Raw genomic sequence first — 19,874 nt, 5'->3', positions numbered from 1 at the left:
CTGAATAAATGTAAAATAGTAATAACAATACCTCACTGGCACGAAAGTCAGTCGATTTAGTAATTACGGTAATAAAGGACCATAAGATAACAATGGATGTAATTAGGGAAGCATAAACACATCGATTCAGTCAACGGACTTTCGCCACGTAATCTCAAGTACGTATAACATTTAAATACAGTTAATATACTTATACACAACATCGATACGCACTAATGTATGTTTTGTTAAAGCGTTTACATGGTAGATTGTGTACAGTGTAGTAAGTGTAGTAAGGGAATTTTGAGTTGTGAGTTGTCAGTTAACATCCAGCATTTAGTGCAATATCCAATCCAATAGAGTTCAATCCTACTCGATAAACTCGATAAACGATATACAATTAATATAAAGTAAACTTTACACCAAAAAAGTGCCTGTGACGAAAGAAAAATAAAATCTTTGGAAGTGTTGACATTTTATTAGCTGTTGCGTAATTTACAGCAAAGTACCGTTACTATTTATCACTAATCACAAGTTTAAGAGATAAAGATAATATTAAGAGACTCACCGAGATTGTCATTGTGAATTGTGACTCCACAGTACATGTCAGTGCAATTACACCAAGCTCCAAAACGTCAATTGCTCTGGTGTGTCGTGTCAACACGCGTCATTCTCAGCTTCACTAATAAATGAGTAAAAATAGCAACAACACTTATTGTTATTATTACTCGCTGAAGGAAATTACCGAGTAAACAAAGTCTTAATAATTATAACAATAATAATAAAAATAATACGTCAGTAGTCAGTACTTTTGCATCTCATCGACCATTTGACCTCGGCTTAAATACACGTAAGTTTTTTACAGTCTTCATTTTATTTTCTCGGTAATTATTATCTCATATTTTTTTTTTGTTTTTTTTTTTAAAAAGGTTTAAAAAGTCAACTTGAGATTTAACTGATTAAATATCTGGAAAATTAGTATATTTTATCAAAATGAGCACCGTGGAAGAGCGCCCAGGTCCGTCACAGCCGTCAGATTCAGCCACCAAAGACAAGGAAAAAGATGACAGGATGTTTGAGTGTAATATTTGCTTGGATACCGCTAAAGACGCGGTTGTCAGCATGTGTGGACATTTGTTTTGGTGAGTTTTGTATTTTTTTTTTTTTTTTTTTTTTTTTTTTTTTAAATAAATGTTTATAACCTATCAGCAATTAAGACATTTTTTTGTCCTGTGACAAAAGCAGCTGACAATTTTTTTTTTTTTTTTACTTTTACAACAAATTAATTGTGAAATTTAATTTAGCAGATATTTATTAATTTTTTTAACAAAGTAATTATGGCAAAAAACAAATTTGACATATAGAAATTTTAAAAAATGAAAAATGCCATTTTTTAAAAATATTTTTTTTGAGTAAATTTTTTTTTTAAATAAAATTAAAAAATCTGAAGATAAAATTTTTTAAATAAATTTTTATTTGTTAAAAAATTAATAAAAATTCTATTGTCAGCACAAAAGACACTCAAAATATTAACAATTGAAACTATAGAAATTAGTTATAATAAAAAATAATTGTTACAGTTGGCCTTGTCTTCATCAATGGCTGGAGACCCGACCGACGAGACAAGTTTGTCCAGTCTGCAAGGCTGCTATCAGTAAAGAAAAAGTAATCCCGCTGTACGGGCGAGGTGCCTCGAAACAAGAGGACCCAAGGTAAACCACAGGCTCAATATAATTTTCACTTTTACATCATAAGCCTAAATTTATTGGTCAATATTAATTGATGTAATAATACTAGAGCATATTACATATTCATATTAATTAATACAACCTTACATAAATTTAGGAATAACGTTCCGCCGAGACCAGTCGGACAGAGATCAGAACCAGAAGGTAGCTCAGGATTCTCTGGGTTAGGGTTCGCAGATGGCGGGTTCCATATGTCCTTTGGCATCGGCGGGTATCCTTTTGGCTTCTTCATGTCGACCTTCAACTTTGGTGACAATCGACCCAATACTGGTAAAATAATTTTATTTTAAAAAATTCATTTTTATTTTTTTTTATTTAAAATTCATTTTTATTTTCAGTACCCAGAGGAACTCCCCAGCACGAAGACGATTTGTTCATATCAAAAATATTCCTCTGGCTGGCTTTAATCTTCATCACATGGCTACTGATCGCGTAACCGCGATACGAAACCCAGAAAAAAAAAAAAAAAAAAGTTGAAGCAATAAAAACGCCAGACTCCCTTAAATCCTCTAGGTTCCCTTAAAAATGAAAAGTACTTTTAAATTGAAAATTATTTATAATTTCCGTTGACATTGACAAGAACCAAATTGTCCGTGTAGATTTAAAGCTATTAAATCTTGCATTGAGCTTCGTTTATTCTGTATATATTGAATATAACTACTGTAAACATATATATATATATATATATATATATATATATATATATATATATATATATATACATACATACGTAACATATATCATAGCCATTAAGATAAATTATAATTTATATTATATATATATATATATATATATATATATATATATATATATATATATATATATATATATATATATATATATATATATATATATATATATATATATATATATATATATATATATATATATATATATTATTAAATATTACATAATTACTCGAAAAAGTTAAGGGTTTACCAGGCGTCTATCCAATGTACTTTCTTTTTCACTATGGGTATGTTTATAGATTTTATTTTATTATTAATAAGCACATTATAATAAAAAGGCATTTAGAATTGTGCATTTATAAAAACCTTTAATATTTTTTTTTACTTTCAAAATTATTTTTTCCTTGTTAAGAAAAATAATTTAAAATTCCCTGATTTAAAAAAAATTGAAATTTAATTATTTTTCTTGAGAAATAATAATTATATTTCATCCCGCGGAGTTTTCTCACGTTTGAAACCTTTGCTTTGCAATAGCTCATTGCACTCATCCCTGGTGAGTTTCGATAGCGCAAGACGTTCTACTTCCTGCAATTATTCACAATATATCGATAAAATTGTTAGGTAATTTAATTATCTAGTCAATACGTACGTCATCATTGTCGTAGAGAACTAGTTGGGGTTTCGCTCCAGTGATATGCTTGAATTCGACATTACCGCTGAGATTTTTTAGTTAAGTTTAATATAAAAAAAATTTTTTTAATAAGATTAATAAAGTAATTTTTTATTTAAATTAATAAAAAAATTTTATGAAAATTAATTTAGCGGATTTTTGATAATTTAAAGAATTTTTGTAACAAGTCATGTAGAAATTTTTAAAAATTAAAAAAAAATTTTAAATACAATTTTTTTAAAATTAAAAATGAAATTTTTTTAAAATAATTATTTTTTTTAAAAAAAATCAAAAATTAAATTATTTGAAAGTTAAAAAATACAATTTTTAAAAAATTTTAAATACAATTTTTTTTAAATAATTTTTTTGCTAAAAAAAAAAATTAAAAATAAATTTTTTTTTTAAATTAAAAATAAAAATTTTTAAACATTAAAAATAATTTGTTTATTAAAAAAAATTTTTAAATTGTGAATTGACAGCTAAATTTAATGTCATAAAAATTTTTCATGAAAATTAATAAAATAATTTTTCATTAAAATAAATAAAATAATTTTTCACAAAAAAGGATACTACTCCGGAACATCCTCAAAGATAAATTTTTTAACATCCGGCAGCCGATTTAACGAACACCCCGAGCAGCTCTGAAAAAATATTGTCATTAGATTTCCACCTAATATCAATATTAATAATAAACGTTTTATTTACCTCAACGATGGCGCGAGTGTAAACAGAAGCGCGGACATTTGTTATCAAACAAGCTGACAAAACAATAACAATCGATATTTGTTTAATCATTATTTATTTACTTGTTAAATAATTGTTTAGAAATCTTAAAAAAAATTTTATTCAAGTAAGTTGGGACTTATACTGAACACTGAACTAAAGCGAACAACAGTCTGTGCTGACCTTCAAATCAATAAGTGATTGCGCGAGTTGGAAAAAAATCACAATTTCTGTCAATAAAACAGATTGCTTTTGTCATAAATTTTAAAAAATGTCTGTCAATTTTTTTTTTTATTTTTTAAAAATAATTTTTAAGATTTCTAATAATAATTTTTGATTTTTTGATTTTAGGAAAATAATATAAAATTTAAGATGAACTTACTTCAAAAGTTGTCTGATTATTTTTGCAGAACATGAAGGTATAACTAAATAAAATTGCTTTTCCAAGAAATAAAAAAAAATGTCAAAGTTTTCAAATAAAATTTTTGTTCTTCAATTAAAGCGGTTAGTCACCATAGCATATCAATTTCTCAGTTGAAGGTAAGAATTTTAAGCAACTGAAAGATAAAATGTCAATTACACTTGACATTCCCTGGTTAAAAATATTGATTGAAAAGGATTGAAAATGATGAAATTAGAATACTTTTGAATAATTTCAATTCTTTTTCATGTATATATAGATATACAGTTCACATAGGGTGACTGATTCTCAATACTTTTCAATCAATATTTTTAATCAGGGTTATTAGATTAAAAATAACCCGTTAGTTTCAATTGATATTAATTTCAAAAAGAAAGCAATAAACTCATATAATTTCAAATACAGTTATTTTTAAACTTATCAAATTTTAATCACGGGTTTTTTTTATTTTTCAAGTCGATTCTAACAAATATAAAGTGTCTAAGATTTATTTTCAGCAGTGTAAGTTATTAATTGTGTTGATTTAGAAGCATGAAAGCTGCTACAATTTTGATTATCTCGATCGTTTCTTCGGTAAGTTATTAATTGCATGACTCATAAATCCAAACATTAAAAAATCAATTAATTTTATTTTATTTTTTTTTTTTTACAAAAAATCAAAAAATTAATATTAAAAATATTTTTTATTTAATAGATTAAATTTCAGTATTGTAGCTCGATGGGCTTGGATAACCCAACAGAACCACAATGGAACACGAGCCTTGACAATGCAAGCAAACAAAGGTTCCAAAGATCGGTAAGTTTCGACGCTAGCGGCGAAGTGCGCTGGAACTGCAGTGAAACAGCAGGAACGGGTTACGTTCCAAAAACATTAGGTTATTTGAAATTATCCAGTAGTTCCAGGCCAACAGTTCCTTGTTACATCCAAGGAACATCAGTTCGCTCCCGAGGGAAGCCTGTTTACATAGATGGAAGCACTGGCTACATAGACGGCGCTGTTTGCTGGGTCAAAGGGAATACCAACGAAAGACAGGGAGAAACTTGCTACGCCCGAGGAACCATTGTGAGCAATTTGTACAGATCAAAAGTGCCAGAACTTGCGTGTATTGTCCAAGAGTCCATCGGCTTCGTAATGGGAACTAGATATTACCGAGGAGTTCCTTCGTATGGCTTAGCAGAGTCCAGTGATTTAGTAGCCACTGCTTGTACCATGTCAACGACGTATAACTACGTTCGAGGAACTGTTCTCTATGAAGAAGGAACCAGCGGTTATGTGAACGGAAGTTCCTGCTGGGTCAAAGGGCTGAGACACGATGGACTAGCTAGAACGTGTGATGTTCCAGGAACTGTTGGTGATTTAGTAGGAACCGATGGACGTGTTTTAGGGACCGCATGCTACTTGCAATTTTCTACAATTTATGTTCTTGGAACTAAGTACTATCAAATGCCTTCTTGTCATGCGCAGTCTAGTTCTCCTCTTCAAGGACTTGATTGTGATGAGCAAGTCAGCCGCAATGTTCCAGGAACTCATCATAATAATCAAGCCAACAGCAATGTTCCAGGAACTAATCGTGATAATCAAGCCAACAGCAATGTTCTAGGAACTAATTATGATTACAGAAGAACTAACGAACAAGTTTACAGAACTAGTTCTGAGAACAATGCTCTAAGAGGCGCTAGTAGTCACACACAACGTTCCAATGACTTTACAATAAAGTTTGTTGGCCACGAAATAACTGCTAGTGGTTATCACATTCTAATTTTTTGTTATATCCGTCCTTCTTTTTTGCATGTAGCATCTCCGCATTTTGTAGAAGGCAGTTCTGGATACACAGATGGCAGCACTTGTTGGATAGAAGGAACTGTTAGCTTCACGGAACCAAGCCACTGTTACGTAGAAGGATCTATAAAAACTGTGCTAAGACACAATGCGTCGAAAGTTGTTTGTCAGGTATCCGCAACTTCTGGGTATGAGTTGGAAAATAATTACGTTACAGGAACTAAAAGTTACTATCAACCTCCTTGTAGAGTTGGGGAAGTTACAGAATATTTCGATGGAACTACCATTTATTTCCGAGGCTCTCGTGGATTTGCGTTCAGAAATGTTTGCTGGGTTGAAGGAGTCCGAAGAGATGGCCAGACAGGTGTTTGTTATCGGCAAGGGTTTACTTATTTAAAAGGAGTTTCTGAGAACTCACATAGAGCTTGTTATTTCATTGTTACATATGCGTTCTTGATGGACGATCGTTATCGTGAGTTAAGCAGCAGTTCACAAGTGGAAGAAGATTCTTTTAGACATTTCGGTGTTTCTTCACATGAAAATAATGGCTCAAGTTATTGGGAAAGTAAAAATGACTGGAAAATTAAGAAAATCATCCATGAAATTTATAATTATGAATCTATTCATAATCAGAACCATGGAACTGTTCGGGAAGATAGTAATCGTAGAATTGAGACTCATGGATCTGAAAATAAACGCGATCCTAATTCAGTCTTTGACAGTCAGATTGAAAATGATTTTCTGCATTATCATAAACAGTACGAAGATAATGTCAATAATATTTATGGTTCTTCTGAAAATTCTAGGACTAATTGGTCAGTTAGTAATCATCACGAAGAACAATCAAAAGAAGAAACCAATAGAATTGATGAACAACACAGAAGAAATTTTATTATGCGGAGAAAAGATCAGAGTCGTGAAACTGGAGGTAGTTATGATTATGAAGAGAAAAGAAGAAATGTACACGATCGCAAAGAACAATCAGAAGAAACTGAAGAACAACAACGTGGAGATTCAGTACTAAATGGAAGAAATCAACGAGACTTTGAAAATAATTTTTATCAACAATACAATCCATCTTGGACGTTTAATCCTGATTTTTTGAGGAAGATACCACCGCTGACGAGTATTAACGTCTCTGGAAATAATAATAATAACAACAATAATAATAATAATAACAATAATAATAGGAATAGTGATAATTACGGTAGAAATAATTATGCAAATCATTATAATTATAATTATAATTACACTTATAATTATCAAAATTATTACAACAGTCATATTAATTATAATTATAATAATAATAACAACAATAATAATAATAACAATAACAACAATAATAATAATAATAACAATAATAATAGATATTAAGATTTATAATCGATCATTTTTTATTTTACTTAGTGAAGAAATTTAAAATCAAGCTTGTCCTTGTATTTATATTTTTAGACGATAAACTATTTAATTACTTAATTAAAAGAAAAAAAGTCTATAAAACGTTTTATTTTTGAGAAGCATTAAGAAATTATTTAAAAATTAGTAATTAAGTTGACAAAAGCTGAAAAAAGTTTTTACGACTTAATGGTTCAATTATAAAACTGGATAAGAACACTTTTTAACACTGATTTATTGTTTTAATTATAATACTGAAGTCAGCTGACATTTGTCAATTTTTTTAATTTTTATAACAAATTAATAACAATAACGAAAACGTTTTATAAAATTTCCACTTATTTGTTTTTTAATTTTCTACATGTGAAATTTTTTCTTTTAATTTTTTTTTTAAATAATTTTTCAGTAAAAAAAATTTTAAATGTCGGCTAGCATTAGTATTATAAAAATTTTTAATGTCTGTCAACTCCACTGTCACTTTTTAATTAGATAGATTTATTAAAAATATTAAATAAAGTTTTTTATAAACAAAATAAAATTTTTTAACATAAAATTTGTTGGTTAAATTTTTCTCAAACACCTGTCATATACCTGAAAAACAACAATGGCGCTCTGGTACTTGCTGGTTTAATAAAAAAAAAAAATTCCCGCGCTAAATTTTTCAAATTTTTCCCGCCAGAGCGCTGCCAGTAATTTCTCAAGTTTCCTCCCTCCACTAGCGAATTGCACGGCTGAGTTGGTAACTAATTAAAAAAACGCGCCATCTTTATCAGTACTATTTTGTCTAGTGTCCGGTCGGTTGTTGTGTGCTTAATTTAACTAATCGATTCTTTTTTTTCTAAATATTTTATTATTTAAGCAGCCGAATGATTGTCGGATACTCCACCGGGTTATCAATAATTAATTAATCTGTCAAGTTAGTATTTACACAACATTATATACATTTACAATTGATTAATGCTTGTAATTACCTTGTAAATTCGATCAATAATTCTATTTCTAACCTATTAATGTGAAAATGATCCGGTTGAAATCATCTGCTCCAATTTTTATTTATTATAAATTATAAATAGTAAATTTATCAAAATAATTAATTAATTTTTTTTTATTTTATTTAATAAGAAATATTTTTATTAATTTATTTATTTATTTATTAGGCAACATGTACAATGGAATTGGCTTGCAAACGCCCCGTGGATCTGGTACTAATGGACATGTCCAGCGTAATTGGGCAGTTGTACGTAAGACTAAAGACAAAGTTGACTACAAATCAGACGATAAATTAGACTCAATAAACAAGCAGCCGAATAAAGATATTCTTGATCATGTTAGAAAGCGAAAAATTGAACTCAAAGTCGCTGAGTTTGCAGATAATCTTGAAGATAAAGGGTAAGCATTTTTTACTTCTAATATTAAATTAATTTTATAATTTTAATTAAATAAATTATGGCAAAAAAAAATTTACATAGAAAAATTTTTAAAAATTAAAAATTCAATTTTTTAAAAACAATTTATTTGTTAAAAAAAAAAAAAATTAAAAAATAATCAAGTGAATTCTTATTTTAATGTCATAATTTTTTTTATTATTTTTTAAATAAAATTAAAAAATTATTTTTATTAAAAAATAAATTATTAATTTGTATTAAAAAATTAAACAGATATACGGCTAGTGAAATAAAAGAAAAAATTTCACAATATCGAGAAATATTAATGGACAATGGATCAAAACCACCTCCAGTCCCAACAGATGAATTTGGACGTGTAATGTGAGTATTAAAAGAAAAAAAAATAAATAAATAAAATTATAGGGATGTTAATTTAATTTAAATAAATTAATAGAACGTAAAAAAAAAAAAAAAAAAAAAAAAGCCGGTGTTTATCGATCGTGGAAAATAAATAAAAAAAAATAAATCGCTTAGTGAATCCCGGGACTGACCTGGGTATGATAATAAATCTAGGCTCTGGTGATTTTCATTCCCCGGGTGTATATATGTACACACAGGTCATCCCTTCTATTTGAGAGCGTTCATCCGCTTTTAATATCGACTTCCCGTGGCGCCGGCGCTTCTCGTCAGACAGAATAACACGGAATTAGTATAAGAGAGGAGAAGAGAAGAGCAAGATGTGCGCAACAGTAAAGATTATATTGTATACAGATATTTAAAGCTGTATGTGGGTATGTGTATTAGTAACGTGGTTACTCCGAGGATCCAGCAGCATTCTTTAGAGCCTCAGTGCGGGTATGGACCGGCGCCGCAACGCCTTAGATAATCACGGGCTCCGATTTAAGATGTAATAAAGAAAGCGGATTTAATATTTAGCAAAAATGTAGTCCGTGTTTTTATTAACGAGTTTATAACTCATAAAATCACATAAGTCTTCCATTAGGATTAATTAATTAATTAATTATAAATAAAAAAATTAATATTAAATAATTAATTATAAATTAAAAAAAAATAATATTAAATAATTAATTATCGAATTTATAATGTTAATATAAATGTGAATTTTTTAATTAAAAAAAATTAATTAATTATTGTAAGCTACTAAATTATAAACTAAGTGTTTAGTGTGCCTAATCTAACGTCTTCCGTAATTTATAAATAAATATATTTACACGATTTATACGATCAAATTAATTGTAAGCGTTGAAGAAAATAATAGAGGATTAAGCAATAATTGACAAGAATAACATCCGGCTGAGATACAGAAAGGAAGTTAGGATTTACAAGGGAACAATTTTATACACAATTGTTATATTTTGTTACAATGTCTGATTTATCAATGACTATGTCATTAGCGCCGAAAACACCACGAGGACGCGGTCCTGTTGACGGACGTGCCTTTTTCGAACGTCTCTGGCGTGGAAATTTTTTTCTCGACCGACAAAAAGCTTTCAAACGCACTCGTAAAAGAAAATTGCAAACAGCCAATGGGAAGAAACGAATTCAGCAACAATTGCAAGCTAAGCAACAACATTGTTGCTGCTGTCAGAGAATTCAATTTCATTTACTTGCTGGCCGCCGTAATAGTATGAGATCTGTTGTTAGGTGAATTTTTTTTATTAATTGTAATTATTATTGTTATTTTCGAAGTAATCTGAGATAATATAACCAGCTTAGTATCACTCTATTATTAAATTTAGAAGATTATGTATTTATTGGATTTAAGTATTTTTTTAAAAGGCTTCATATCTTTTAATTAGATCATTTTTTATTTATGAAAAATTATTTTATATTAAAAAAAAAATTTTTTTATTTATTTAAATTAAAAAAAAATTATGTTAAAGTAATTTATAAATAATAATTTAATATTTAGTATTTATATTTAAATTAAAAAATTTTTTTTTTTGTAAAAAAAAATTCAAAAATTATAAAGTAATTTTTTAATCAAAAAAAATTTTTTTTAAAAATTAATTTTAATAAATAAAATTTATGATAATGAAATTAGGATATAGTAGGTGTTAAAAGAAACTCCGGTATAAAAAGAGCTCCGGTGATAGTGATAAAAGAGAACAGTGCAGCAGGGAATTGTATTGATCGCAAGCGCGAGGTTTAAATGTGAATAGGGGTGGATACTCTGAGCCCCTCGGTTTTCATTTAAGGGCGAGGGGGTTTATAGTTGCTGACTTGGCGTCAGTTGCCAGTACATTATGTCATCTACGCTCTTGTAGTAATCATTAATACTTTAAATCACAAAAAATATTTATTAAATAATAAATAAATTTATAAAACATGACTGTGAAATTAACATCCCGGTTTGATTTTATTATATAATAATTTTGTATTTATACTGAAGTTAGACGTCAAAAAAAAATTTTTTTTTATTTAAAAATAGATTAAAAAATTTATCAATTTTTTAAATTAAATTTTTCTTGTGAAAATTATTTTTAAAAAAATCATAATTTTTTTTTAATTAATTTTTTCTTGTAAAAATTTTTATAAATTAATTTTTCTGGTGAAAATTGTTAAAAAAAATTCATAATTTTTAAAAAATAAATTTTTTTTTTATGAAAATTATTTATTAAAAAAATTATAAAAAATTATCAGATGTCTAAATTTTAATATAATTAAATATTAATTAATTAATATATTTTTAGTGTACGAGAGACACATCAAGTAGCAGAAGCCCAGCAGGAGAAAAATGCAAAATTACGTGAAGCATTTGGAATCTCCGAGTTCTTCGTGGAAGGCAGCAGCTTAGACCCAGAGCGACGAACCCGCGAAGCAGAAGCTCGGGCAGCTGCCAGCAAGTACGAGCTGGTGCACAGCCCCAGTCCGGTGGCAGAAGACCCGGAGCCAGTCGCTGAGAAAAAAGTAAAGCGCAAAAGATCCAGCAGCAGCAACAAAAAGAAGAAGGGGAAGAAACACAAGAAGGACAGGTAGACAATAGTGTGTACGATTGTGCGTGTCTCTGGAGGCTGGAAACGTTTCGGCTGCTTTATCACTTAAATAACTCACTAGTTTTTATTTGCATTATTATCGAGTGGCCGAACTCGCGAGTCGAGGCTCCAAGACCCCCGATAGAGATGCCCTAGTAGTTTCCTATCATCGTTTTTTTAATCATTTTCTTATTAAATTATATTAATAATTGTTACTTATTATTATTACTAATAATATTACTACTATTGATATTATTTATCCCAATTTTAAAAATACATTTATTATTGTTATTCTTATTACTGTAAACGCTTTTGTTCGACACATCTACGTCAGTTTTGAATCATTAAATTCGCCTACTGTCTCATACCCCGTACATCTTTCTCTGTTTCAAACAGAACTGAGGAGGACTGAGTGCCTACCCAGTAGGTAAGTTCGTCGCGAATTGATTTTAAAGAAAAAAAAAAATTTATTTATTTAAACTTTATCTTTACAAAAGTTCCCAACGGTGTACGGAATTTATTTTAAGTAAATGTTTGCTAATTTTAATCCAGAGTATTTTTAAGCCAAATTTTTATTTAAAAATTTTTAAGACAAATTTTTTGTTTAAATTTGAAATAAAATTAAAATTAAAATATAAATATAAAATTAAATAATTAAATTATTTAAAAAAAAAATTGTTAAACAGTCTGGTCAATATTTAATTTTTTTACTCAATTTATTAATAATAAAAATTTAATTAAAATCTTGATAAAATTATCAAACATTCACTTGCGGATATAGTTTAAAATATAAATACTAGGAAAATATATACTTTTTATTTTGTTATATCGATAAAAAAAAGCCTATTGTTAATGTCATCTCTCTATTTTTTTCTGACAAGTCCGTCCCTATCGATGGTTATCAAGGTAATACTAATCCCATATTATAATCAATACAATCCTCATAAATCTCTCGTGTACTATTTTATTGTGTTGATTAAAATAATTATTTTAAAAGATTTAGTTCTGTAAAATTTTACTGTAAATAAATTTATTTTATTTTTTTATTGTTAATAATTAATTAATTAATTAGAACATTAGGGGAAACTAAATCTTTTAAAAAAAAGTAGTCGATTATTTGTTTTAACTGTTCTGAGGCACTAACTGTGTGTTACTTAAAGTCCACGTTTTTTAAATACTCTAAATTATTTTTAACACAATTAATTATTATTACAATAATAATAATAATTAAATTAAAGGGGTTTATTGGAAATTTTTATGTGTTCACTTGTAATTATTTGTACATAACACTGTCGTACTATCGACTACGATTTATTTACTATCAGCACACAAGATATGCACTTGACGACATAAGGAGACGTCCACTGCAAGATTATTAGATATATAATGATAAAAAAAAAAATCATTTTTCATCTTTTATTCATTAATTAAATTATACATTATAAATGTATAATTATTTTTTAATTTTATTTTGTGATTGTAAAAAATATTTATTTATTTTTTTGTATAATTTTTAACAGATCCGAGTCGCCGAAAGAAAAATCTAAGAAGAAAGACAAGTCTAAGAAAAAAAAGAAAGATAAGAAACATAAAAAAGTTGAAGTCAGTTCTTCTGATAGCGACTCCAGCGACGATTCTGATGATAGCAGGTAATTTATATAATTAAGTGGATAAGAAAACATTTTCTCCTGCGTATTTATATACTGCTCGCTAGTAAGACTTAAAATTTTTAATACTAGAATTTGAATTTGCGCGCGCAAGCGCGCACATGAATTTAGGGTTTGCATATATTTTTATGTTTTGATATATTTGACCAATCACGTTACGAATAGTTTGCTTACATGATATATTTTCATATTTTTCATCTAAATTATAAGAGTGGATAGTATATTACACACCGAGGGAAGTAAAGTAAGAAATGTCTCAGATCACATGTAATTGTTGGCCGAGGCGAAGCCGAGGTCAACAAACATGTGATCTGAGGCTTTCTTATTTACTTCCCGAGGAGTGTATACTATTTTTTTCCCTGACGAAGGTGTAAAGCGGAAACTTTGTTTAGCGCAGCGGGGCTAAAGTTGACGCTTTACACCCGGAGGGGAAAAAAATTAATTTTTATATCAATCACTTAAATAGATTCTTAAAAAAAAAATTCAAAAATTATTTTTTTCGGCCAATTATTTATAATCTAAATAATTTTTCTACTTGAAAAAAATAAATTTTTAATTAAAAAGCTTCAAATAAAATTTTAATTTTTTATTTTAGTTTTTCAGAAGCAGAGTCTAAAAAGAAGAAAAAAAAGAAAAAGAAAAAATCTAAAAGCGATGGAAAAAATAAAGAGGTAAGAATTTTTAATTATTAAAACTTTACTAATTATTTAATAAAATAAATTTATAAATTATAAATGTTTAAAAATTAAACTAAGCACGAAATTGCATGTCCCTTATCACTTTAATTTAAAAAAAAAAGGAAAATTATATATTTTTATTTAAAATTATTTTATTAAAAAAAAAAAAAAAAAAAAAAAAAAAATTTATTTATTAAGTTATATAAGTTACGCATGATTCCAATGCTTGTTATTATTGTTAAAGAAAGAGTTTATTCTGATTTTGAAGTTAAGAAAAAAAATCATTATTTCAAAGTGTAAATCTCAGTATTGTTTGTAATTATCAGCGCCATTTGACAGGATACATTCCCTGAGTGAGTACCCGATATGCCGCTACTCAATGTAATAAATAATTCGTAATTTATTATTATAAAAAGTAAATAATTGTATTTAAAAAAAAAAAAAAAAAAAAAACGAGTTTGCGACTGCTGAATCACTTGTTTTTTTTTTTCTTTTGTGTTGAGCACTCAAATCTACGTGCGTTTTTAAATACACGAGGCTTTCTAATCAATTAATGTACAGATTAAGATTAGTTACGATTAGACTACTAAAATAATAGATAAGAGTGTGTATAATAATTTATTTATTTATTTATATTTTTAAAAACTCGCCTAAATCCCATAATAAATAAATATTACTCATTCAGTGAACCCATTACGCAGATTTTGATGAATTTCCATTGATAAGTAAAAGAAAGACTGTTGACTGAATGCATGTTTTTATGTTTATTTAATACTTAACTCATAATTCATTACTAATATTATTTTATTGTTTATTCTAGAAGAAAAAGTCTGCCTCAAAACGTAAACGTCAATCATCTGAGAGTTCTTCTGACTCGTAAGTTATTTTATTTATTTTTTTTTTTTAATTTATACACAAAAATTAAAAAAAAAGCTATTTTTTTTAATAAAAATTTTTTAATTAATTAATAAATATTGAATTGTAATTTTAAACTTAAATAAAAAATTTTTTTTTTATTTAATAGCAGCTTGAAAAAAAATTTTCATAATTAAAAAATGACCTTGTTTCTTGAGAATTATTGACATTTTTAAAAATATGAGCTCACCCCGATATTACACTCATCGAGACCTTTAATTTGAGTACCCACATTAATTTTTCATATATTATATATATATATATATATATATATATATATATATATATATATATATATATATATATATATATATATATATATATATATGAAAAATATATAAAAAATGCATGTGGGTACTCAAATGAAAGCTCTTGACGAGTGTAACACCGAGATGAGCTTATATTTTTAAAAACATCAATATTTAAGAAAGTACAGTTCAATTTAACGAAAATTATTATTAAATATAATTGAGAAAAATTTTTAATTAAAATTAAATTATTTTTAGTTTAAAACTAATTACTTTATTTTTAATTAAATAAATTAAAATTCCAGTTCGCCCGAGCGTCCAATAAAAAAATCAAAGAAGCAGCAAGAGAAAACACCAGAAAAAGTTCCCATCATCGATCTAATACCCCGCGAGAGGCAAGCGCGTTCACCAAAGCGACAAGAGCGTACCCGCGGCGAGACGCCGCCTCCCAGACCCCGAGAGTCTCCAGTGCGTCTGCCAGAGAGTAAAAAAGAACGCGAAAAATCACCAGAAAAACTCAAGGAACGTACACCGATTTTAAACTTACCTTCTAAACGTCACGAGCGTCGTTCAGTCTCGCGAAGCCGAGACCGAGTCCCGGATCTATCATCTCGACCGGGTCGCAGATACTCCCGGCCCCGAAGAAGCCCATCACCGCGCCGGAGGCGCATCTCGCGGTCCCCCAGACGGACCAGCCGGTACTCAAGATCCCGGAGCCAGAGCAGGCCGCGGTACGACAGATACCGCGGCGGAGGTTCCCAACGCCGACCTTCACCCTTCAGACGAAGAAGATCTCGCTCTCGGAGACGTTCTCCTCGCAGAGACCGCCGCGAGCGCTCGCGTCGGAGGTCTATCAGCCGGTCCAGGAGCCGCTCTTCTGCCAGTTACTCTCCAGTTCGCAAGAATGTTACAGCTGACAGGTACAAGCCCTCCCAGGAGGACAAAAAGAAGTCCGTCAAGTCCAGGTCGGTGTCCAGAAGCAGGAAGCCCAAGCCCGTTGCTCCGCGGGTCAGCTTGAGGTCTTCCAGCGAAGACGAGGCTGATGTTGATGAAGAACAACCCAAGCTGGATGATGTCAGCGAGGAAAAGTTGAAGGAACTTAACACGCTGAAGCGGCTCCAGTCTGGATTAGCTGCCAAGGCTCGAGAATCTTTGGGGAAAAAATTAAGTCCTGTTAAAGTTCAAGAAAAAAAAGAAGAAAGTGTCCTGGACATTGCTTTGCCTGCTGATCCTCCGAAGACTTTGTCAACTGTCCAGCCGATTGTCCTCAGGGATAAATCCAAGTCTAAGTCGCCGGTTCAATTAAATGTCACCAGGTCTGTTGAATCCAGCCGGTCTCCATCCCCGGCTCTGCTCTTGACTCGCGTTGAAGCTGAAGCGGCTGCTGCTGCTGCTGCTGCTGCTGCTGCTGCTTCTAATTCTACTTCTACTTCTACTTCTTCTAATTCTAATTCTCTGGCCAGTGGAATCTCCAAAGCTTCTAATGTTCCTACAATTATTTCAAACACTATTTCTCCAATTAAAATTCACATGAAAATAGCCACGTCTCCAGCTGCTCTGCTGCTCCAGGACAGAGATATTAAACTCAGATCTCCATCAGAGTCCCCGCCGATCAGTAAAATACTCAGGTCAAGGTCTCCAAGCACGCCGAAGAGCCCGAAGAAGAAGTCTTACTCCCGGTCTCCGACCCGCTCGTCATCTAGGTCGGTTTCCAGAGATAGAAAAGCTGGATCCAGGTCGCCGAGACGTAGGTCTTTGTCCAAGGAACGGAAAGACAGGACTAGGTCCAAGTCCAGGGATAAGAAGTCAGTTTCTCCGGTCAAGAGGTCCAGGTCGACTTCCAGGAACAAGCTGTCGCCGGCTTCGGCTAGGTCCAAGCACTCCAGGGCTTCCAGATCTTGGTCTGGGTCGAAACATTCTGGTTCAAGATCTAGATCAAGGTCTAAGAAAACTAACTCGAGGTCGCCGAAGAAAATTAGGTCCAGGAGTAGGACCAGGTCGGAATCACACAGGTCTAGGAGTCGGTCGATGTCTAAAAAATCACGCAGTAGGTCCAGGTCGGAGTCTAGAGATATTCCTAAGAGAAGTCGGAGTCGGAGCAGTTCTCGTTCGTCTCAAAGGTATTTTATTATTATTATTATTATTTTTTTTTTTTTCATAAAAAATAAAATAAATTAATTTAATTAAAAAAAAAAAAAAATTGATAGTAAAATTAAAAATTTTAATTTAGCTCAACAAGACGCAGCAGAAGAAGTTTTTCAAGTTCTTCACGATCATCTAACAGTGCATCTAGTAGATCATCACGTAGCTCAAGCGGCAGCTCTAGCTCAAGTCGTTCCCGTTCACCATCAATACCCAGACGCCGTGGTTCACCGAGTTTTCTCGATCGTCGTCGAATCACCAGGTGAATTTTTATAAAAAAAAAAAACTTCAATAAATATTAGCCAATTTTTTATTTCGGCTATTTTATTATTTATTTATTTATTTTTTTTCTGCACCAATTTAAAGTTGTATTCACTCGCTCAGTATAGTACATTTATTTTATTATTTACATTTATTATTATTATTTTATTTAGTTATTATTTTTTTTTCGTTTGATTTGATTTAAATTATCCAATTATGAGTAATGACAAAACTAAATGACATACGTAAATAAATCAAAATAAAATCTAAAAAAGTAAATATCTGAAATGAAATATTTTGAAATTTTTTTAAATAATTGAAGATCAAAATAAAATTGATGATCATTCAATTTGTAATAAAATTTCCTAATTTTCTTCTTTGTTTTTTGTTTGTTATATCTAGCAGATACAGATCAAGGCGCAGGCATAGAAGATAAAGTATTCAGGAATCACACAGATAACTGTATAAAATGATTTTATCATTTTATTATTTTTTCTCTTTCGTTCATTATTAATTAACTGGAAAAAGTATTTAAAAAATAATTAATTACACGTTTTTAAATTTAGCTTCTGAATAACTCAGTAAAAAATTGTTTACAAAAATATCAAATATATTTTGATACTAATGAAATTAATTAATATACATATATAACAAAAGCCAAATGAAAATAGAATTTGTTTTTTAATCTTATAATTTTATTATTTTTTATTTTATATTTTTATCATTTTAAATTTAATCATGTGGATGCCCATTTATCACTCAATTTTTCGTTTTTTGCATTATCATACGCAGCATGTGTGTATTATCTGTATGTTAATGTTCCTTATTTTCATAAATAATAATGTTATATTATTATCTACACTATAACTTATTGTAAATTGATTTTAAATACAATTGCAAGTAGTTTTTAAAATATTTTATTTGCATTAAATAAATAAATGTATTTATTAGTTTATTGCTAGTTATTTTTATTTAATTATTTATTTTTATTATTAATGCAATTAAATTCATTTTTATTAGCTCATTTTTTAAATATTGACGTATTTTAAAAAATAAGCTCATCCTGGCATTTTACTCATCGAGACCTTTAATTTGAGTACCCACATCAATTTTTCATATATTTTATATATTTATATATATCATATATATGTATATATGAAAAATATATAAAAAATGCAAGTGGATACTCAAATGAAAGCTCTTAATGAGTACAATGCCAGGATGAGCTTATATCTTTAAAATTATCAATAATTAATTTTTTTAAAACAAATTATTTTTATTAAAAAAAAAAAAAAATTAATTTTTTGTAATTAAAAAACTTAAAATGAATTTTTTTAATTAAAAAAAAACTAATTGCATTAATAAAAAAATCTAAATTATAATTTATTTAAAAAAAAAAAATTATAGTTATCACTTTTGTGAATTTTTTTTTGCATCGAAGTGTATCACAAATAATAGAAGAAATTACGGTAAGTACCACCGAATTATTTTTTTTTTGCATGATTATTTTTCAAAGCTTGATTATTTAAAAAGAAAAAAATCCAAAACCCTTATCTAAAAATTTCTATTAATAAATAAAAAAAAAAAAAAAAAAAAAAGTGATTAAAAATCTAACAGCATTAAAATTACCAAAAAAAGGATAAGGACTAAACAAAATTGGGTTCTAGTGCTAGAAAACGACCGATACCATATCACCGGCCAACACCTTCGCCTCAGTCTTCGCCAAGCAGCAGCGAGAGCAGCAGACACAGCGACTGGTCGAGTCCCAGCAGAAGATCTAGTCACTCACCAACACGGAGTCCTTACTCTCGTTAAAATAATTAAAAAAAATAAAATAAAATTGTAAATGTTAATTTGTCGTTGCATAGCTCAAAAATACGAACTCTAAAATAGTTTAATTAAAAATGCAATCGACTCTAGTCAGATTAAAATTTTAATTATTAAATTAATTGAATAATTGATATTGCAAAGCGACCAATTAAATTATTGTGATTCGAAATATTTTAGTGCAATGTTATAATCACCTCTTTCATCATATGTAAATAGATTATTTATACGCTCGATTAATCATAGTATAATATATGATCTCAGTCATTCCAAAGTGTGTGATTTTAATTAATTAAATAATTATAATTAATATTTATTACGCGTGATAATTAGAATTTTTTTTAGGTAAAA

The 19,874-nt window shown here is 29.0% G+C and overlaps 4 protein-coding genes across 9 annotated transcripts; 3 read left to right on the top strand and 1 right to left on the bottom strand.

Moving 5' to 3' along the window:
* The first annotated feature begins 330 nt into the window (after positions 1–330).
* Positions 331–2,370, top strand: LOC141531992 (E3 ubiquitin-protein ligase RNF185). Its single transcript, XM_074250132.1, has 5 exons — positions 331–829; positions 909–1,121; positions 1,560–1,691; positions 1,825–1,997; positions 2,066–2,370. The coding sequence occupies exons 2-5, from the start codon at positions 973–975 to the stop codon at positions 2,161–2,163; spliced, it is 552 nt and encodes a 183-aa protein (XP_074106233.1). The 5' UTR covers positions 331–829; positions 909–972; the 3' UTR covers positions 2,164–2,370.
* Positions 2,371–2,698: 328 nt separating this feature from the next.
* Positions 2,699–3,985, bottom strand: LOC141531801 (selenoprotein M-like). The gene is made up of 4 exons (XM_074249814.1): positions 3,792–3,985; positions 3,657–3,727; positions 3,066–3,132; positions 2,699–3,001 (listed from the first exon to the last, which is right to left on the bottom strand). The coding sequence occupies exons 1-4, from the start codon at positions 3,879–3,881 to the stop codon at positions 2,897–2,899; spliced, it is 333 nt and encodes a 110-aa protein (XP_074105915.1). The 5' UTR covers positions 3,882–3,985; the 3' UTR covers positions 2,699–2,896.
* Positions 3,986–4,761: 776 nt separating this feature from the next.
* On the top strand, positions 4,762–8,275 carry LOC141531934 (uncharacterized). Its single transcript, XM_074250044.1, has 3 exons — positions 4,762–4,803; positions 4,925–7,217; positions 8,265–8,275. Exons 1-3 carry the CDS (start codon positions 4,762–4,764, stop codon positions 8,273–8,275), a joined length of 2,346 nt encoding a protein of 781 aa, XP_074106145.1.
* On the top strand, positions 8,185–19,776 carry Srrm234 (Serine-arginine repetitive matrix 2/3/4). 6 transcript variants are annotated; one of them, XM_074249689.1, is made up of 11 exons: positions 8,185–8,321; positions 8,563–8,794; positions 9,064–9,171; positions 11,505–11,786; positions 13,307–13,435; positions 14,049–14,124; positions 14,951–15,006; positions 15,599–17,413; positions 17,524–17,697; positions 19,138–19,165; positions 19,364–19,473. In XM_074249689.1, the coding sequence occupies exons 2-11, from the start codon at positions 8,568–8,570 to the stop codon at positions 19,367–19,369; spliced, it is 2,901 nt and encodes a 966-aa protein (XP_074105790.1). In that variant the 5' UTR covers positions 8,185–8,321; positions 8,563–8,567; the 3' UTR covers positions 19,370–19,473. The 6 variants fall into 6 exon arrangements, with proteins under 6 accessions (XP_074105790.1, XP_074105786.1, XP_074105791.1 ...); XM_074249685.1 differs by lacking the exon at positions 19,138–19,165 and having other exon boundaries at positions 19,364–19,776; XM_074249690.1 differs by lacking the exons at positions 19,138–19,165; positions 19,364–19,473 and adding an exon at positions 18,102–19,068.
* The last annotated feature ends 98 nt before the right edge of the window (positions 19,777–19,874 follow it).

Source organism: Cotesia typhae, unplaced genomic scaffold (assembly GCF_013202065.1).
Source record: "Cotesia typhae breed Kobodo isofemale line unplaced genomic scaffold, CoteBio_Ctyphae contig_50, whole genome shotgun sequence".
In the NCBI taxonomy this organism is placed as follows: domain Eukaryota; kingdom Metazoa; phylum Arthropoda; class Insecta; order Hymenoptera; family Braconidae; genus Cotesia; species Cotesia typhae.
This window is presented reverse-complemented; position numbering and strand designations above follow the sequence as displayed.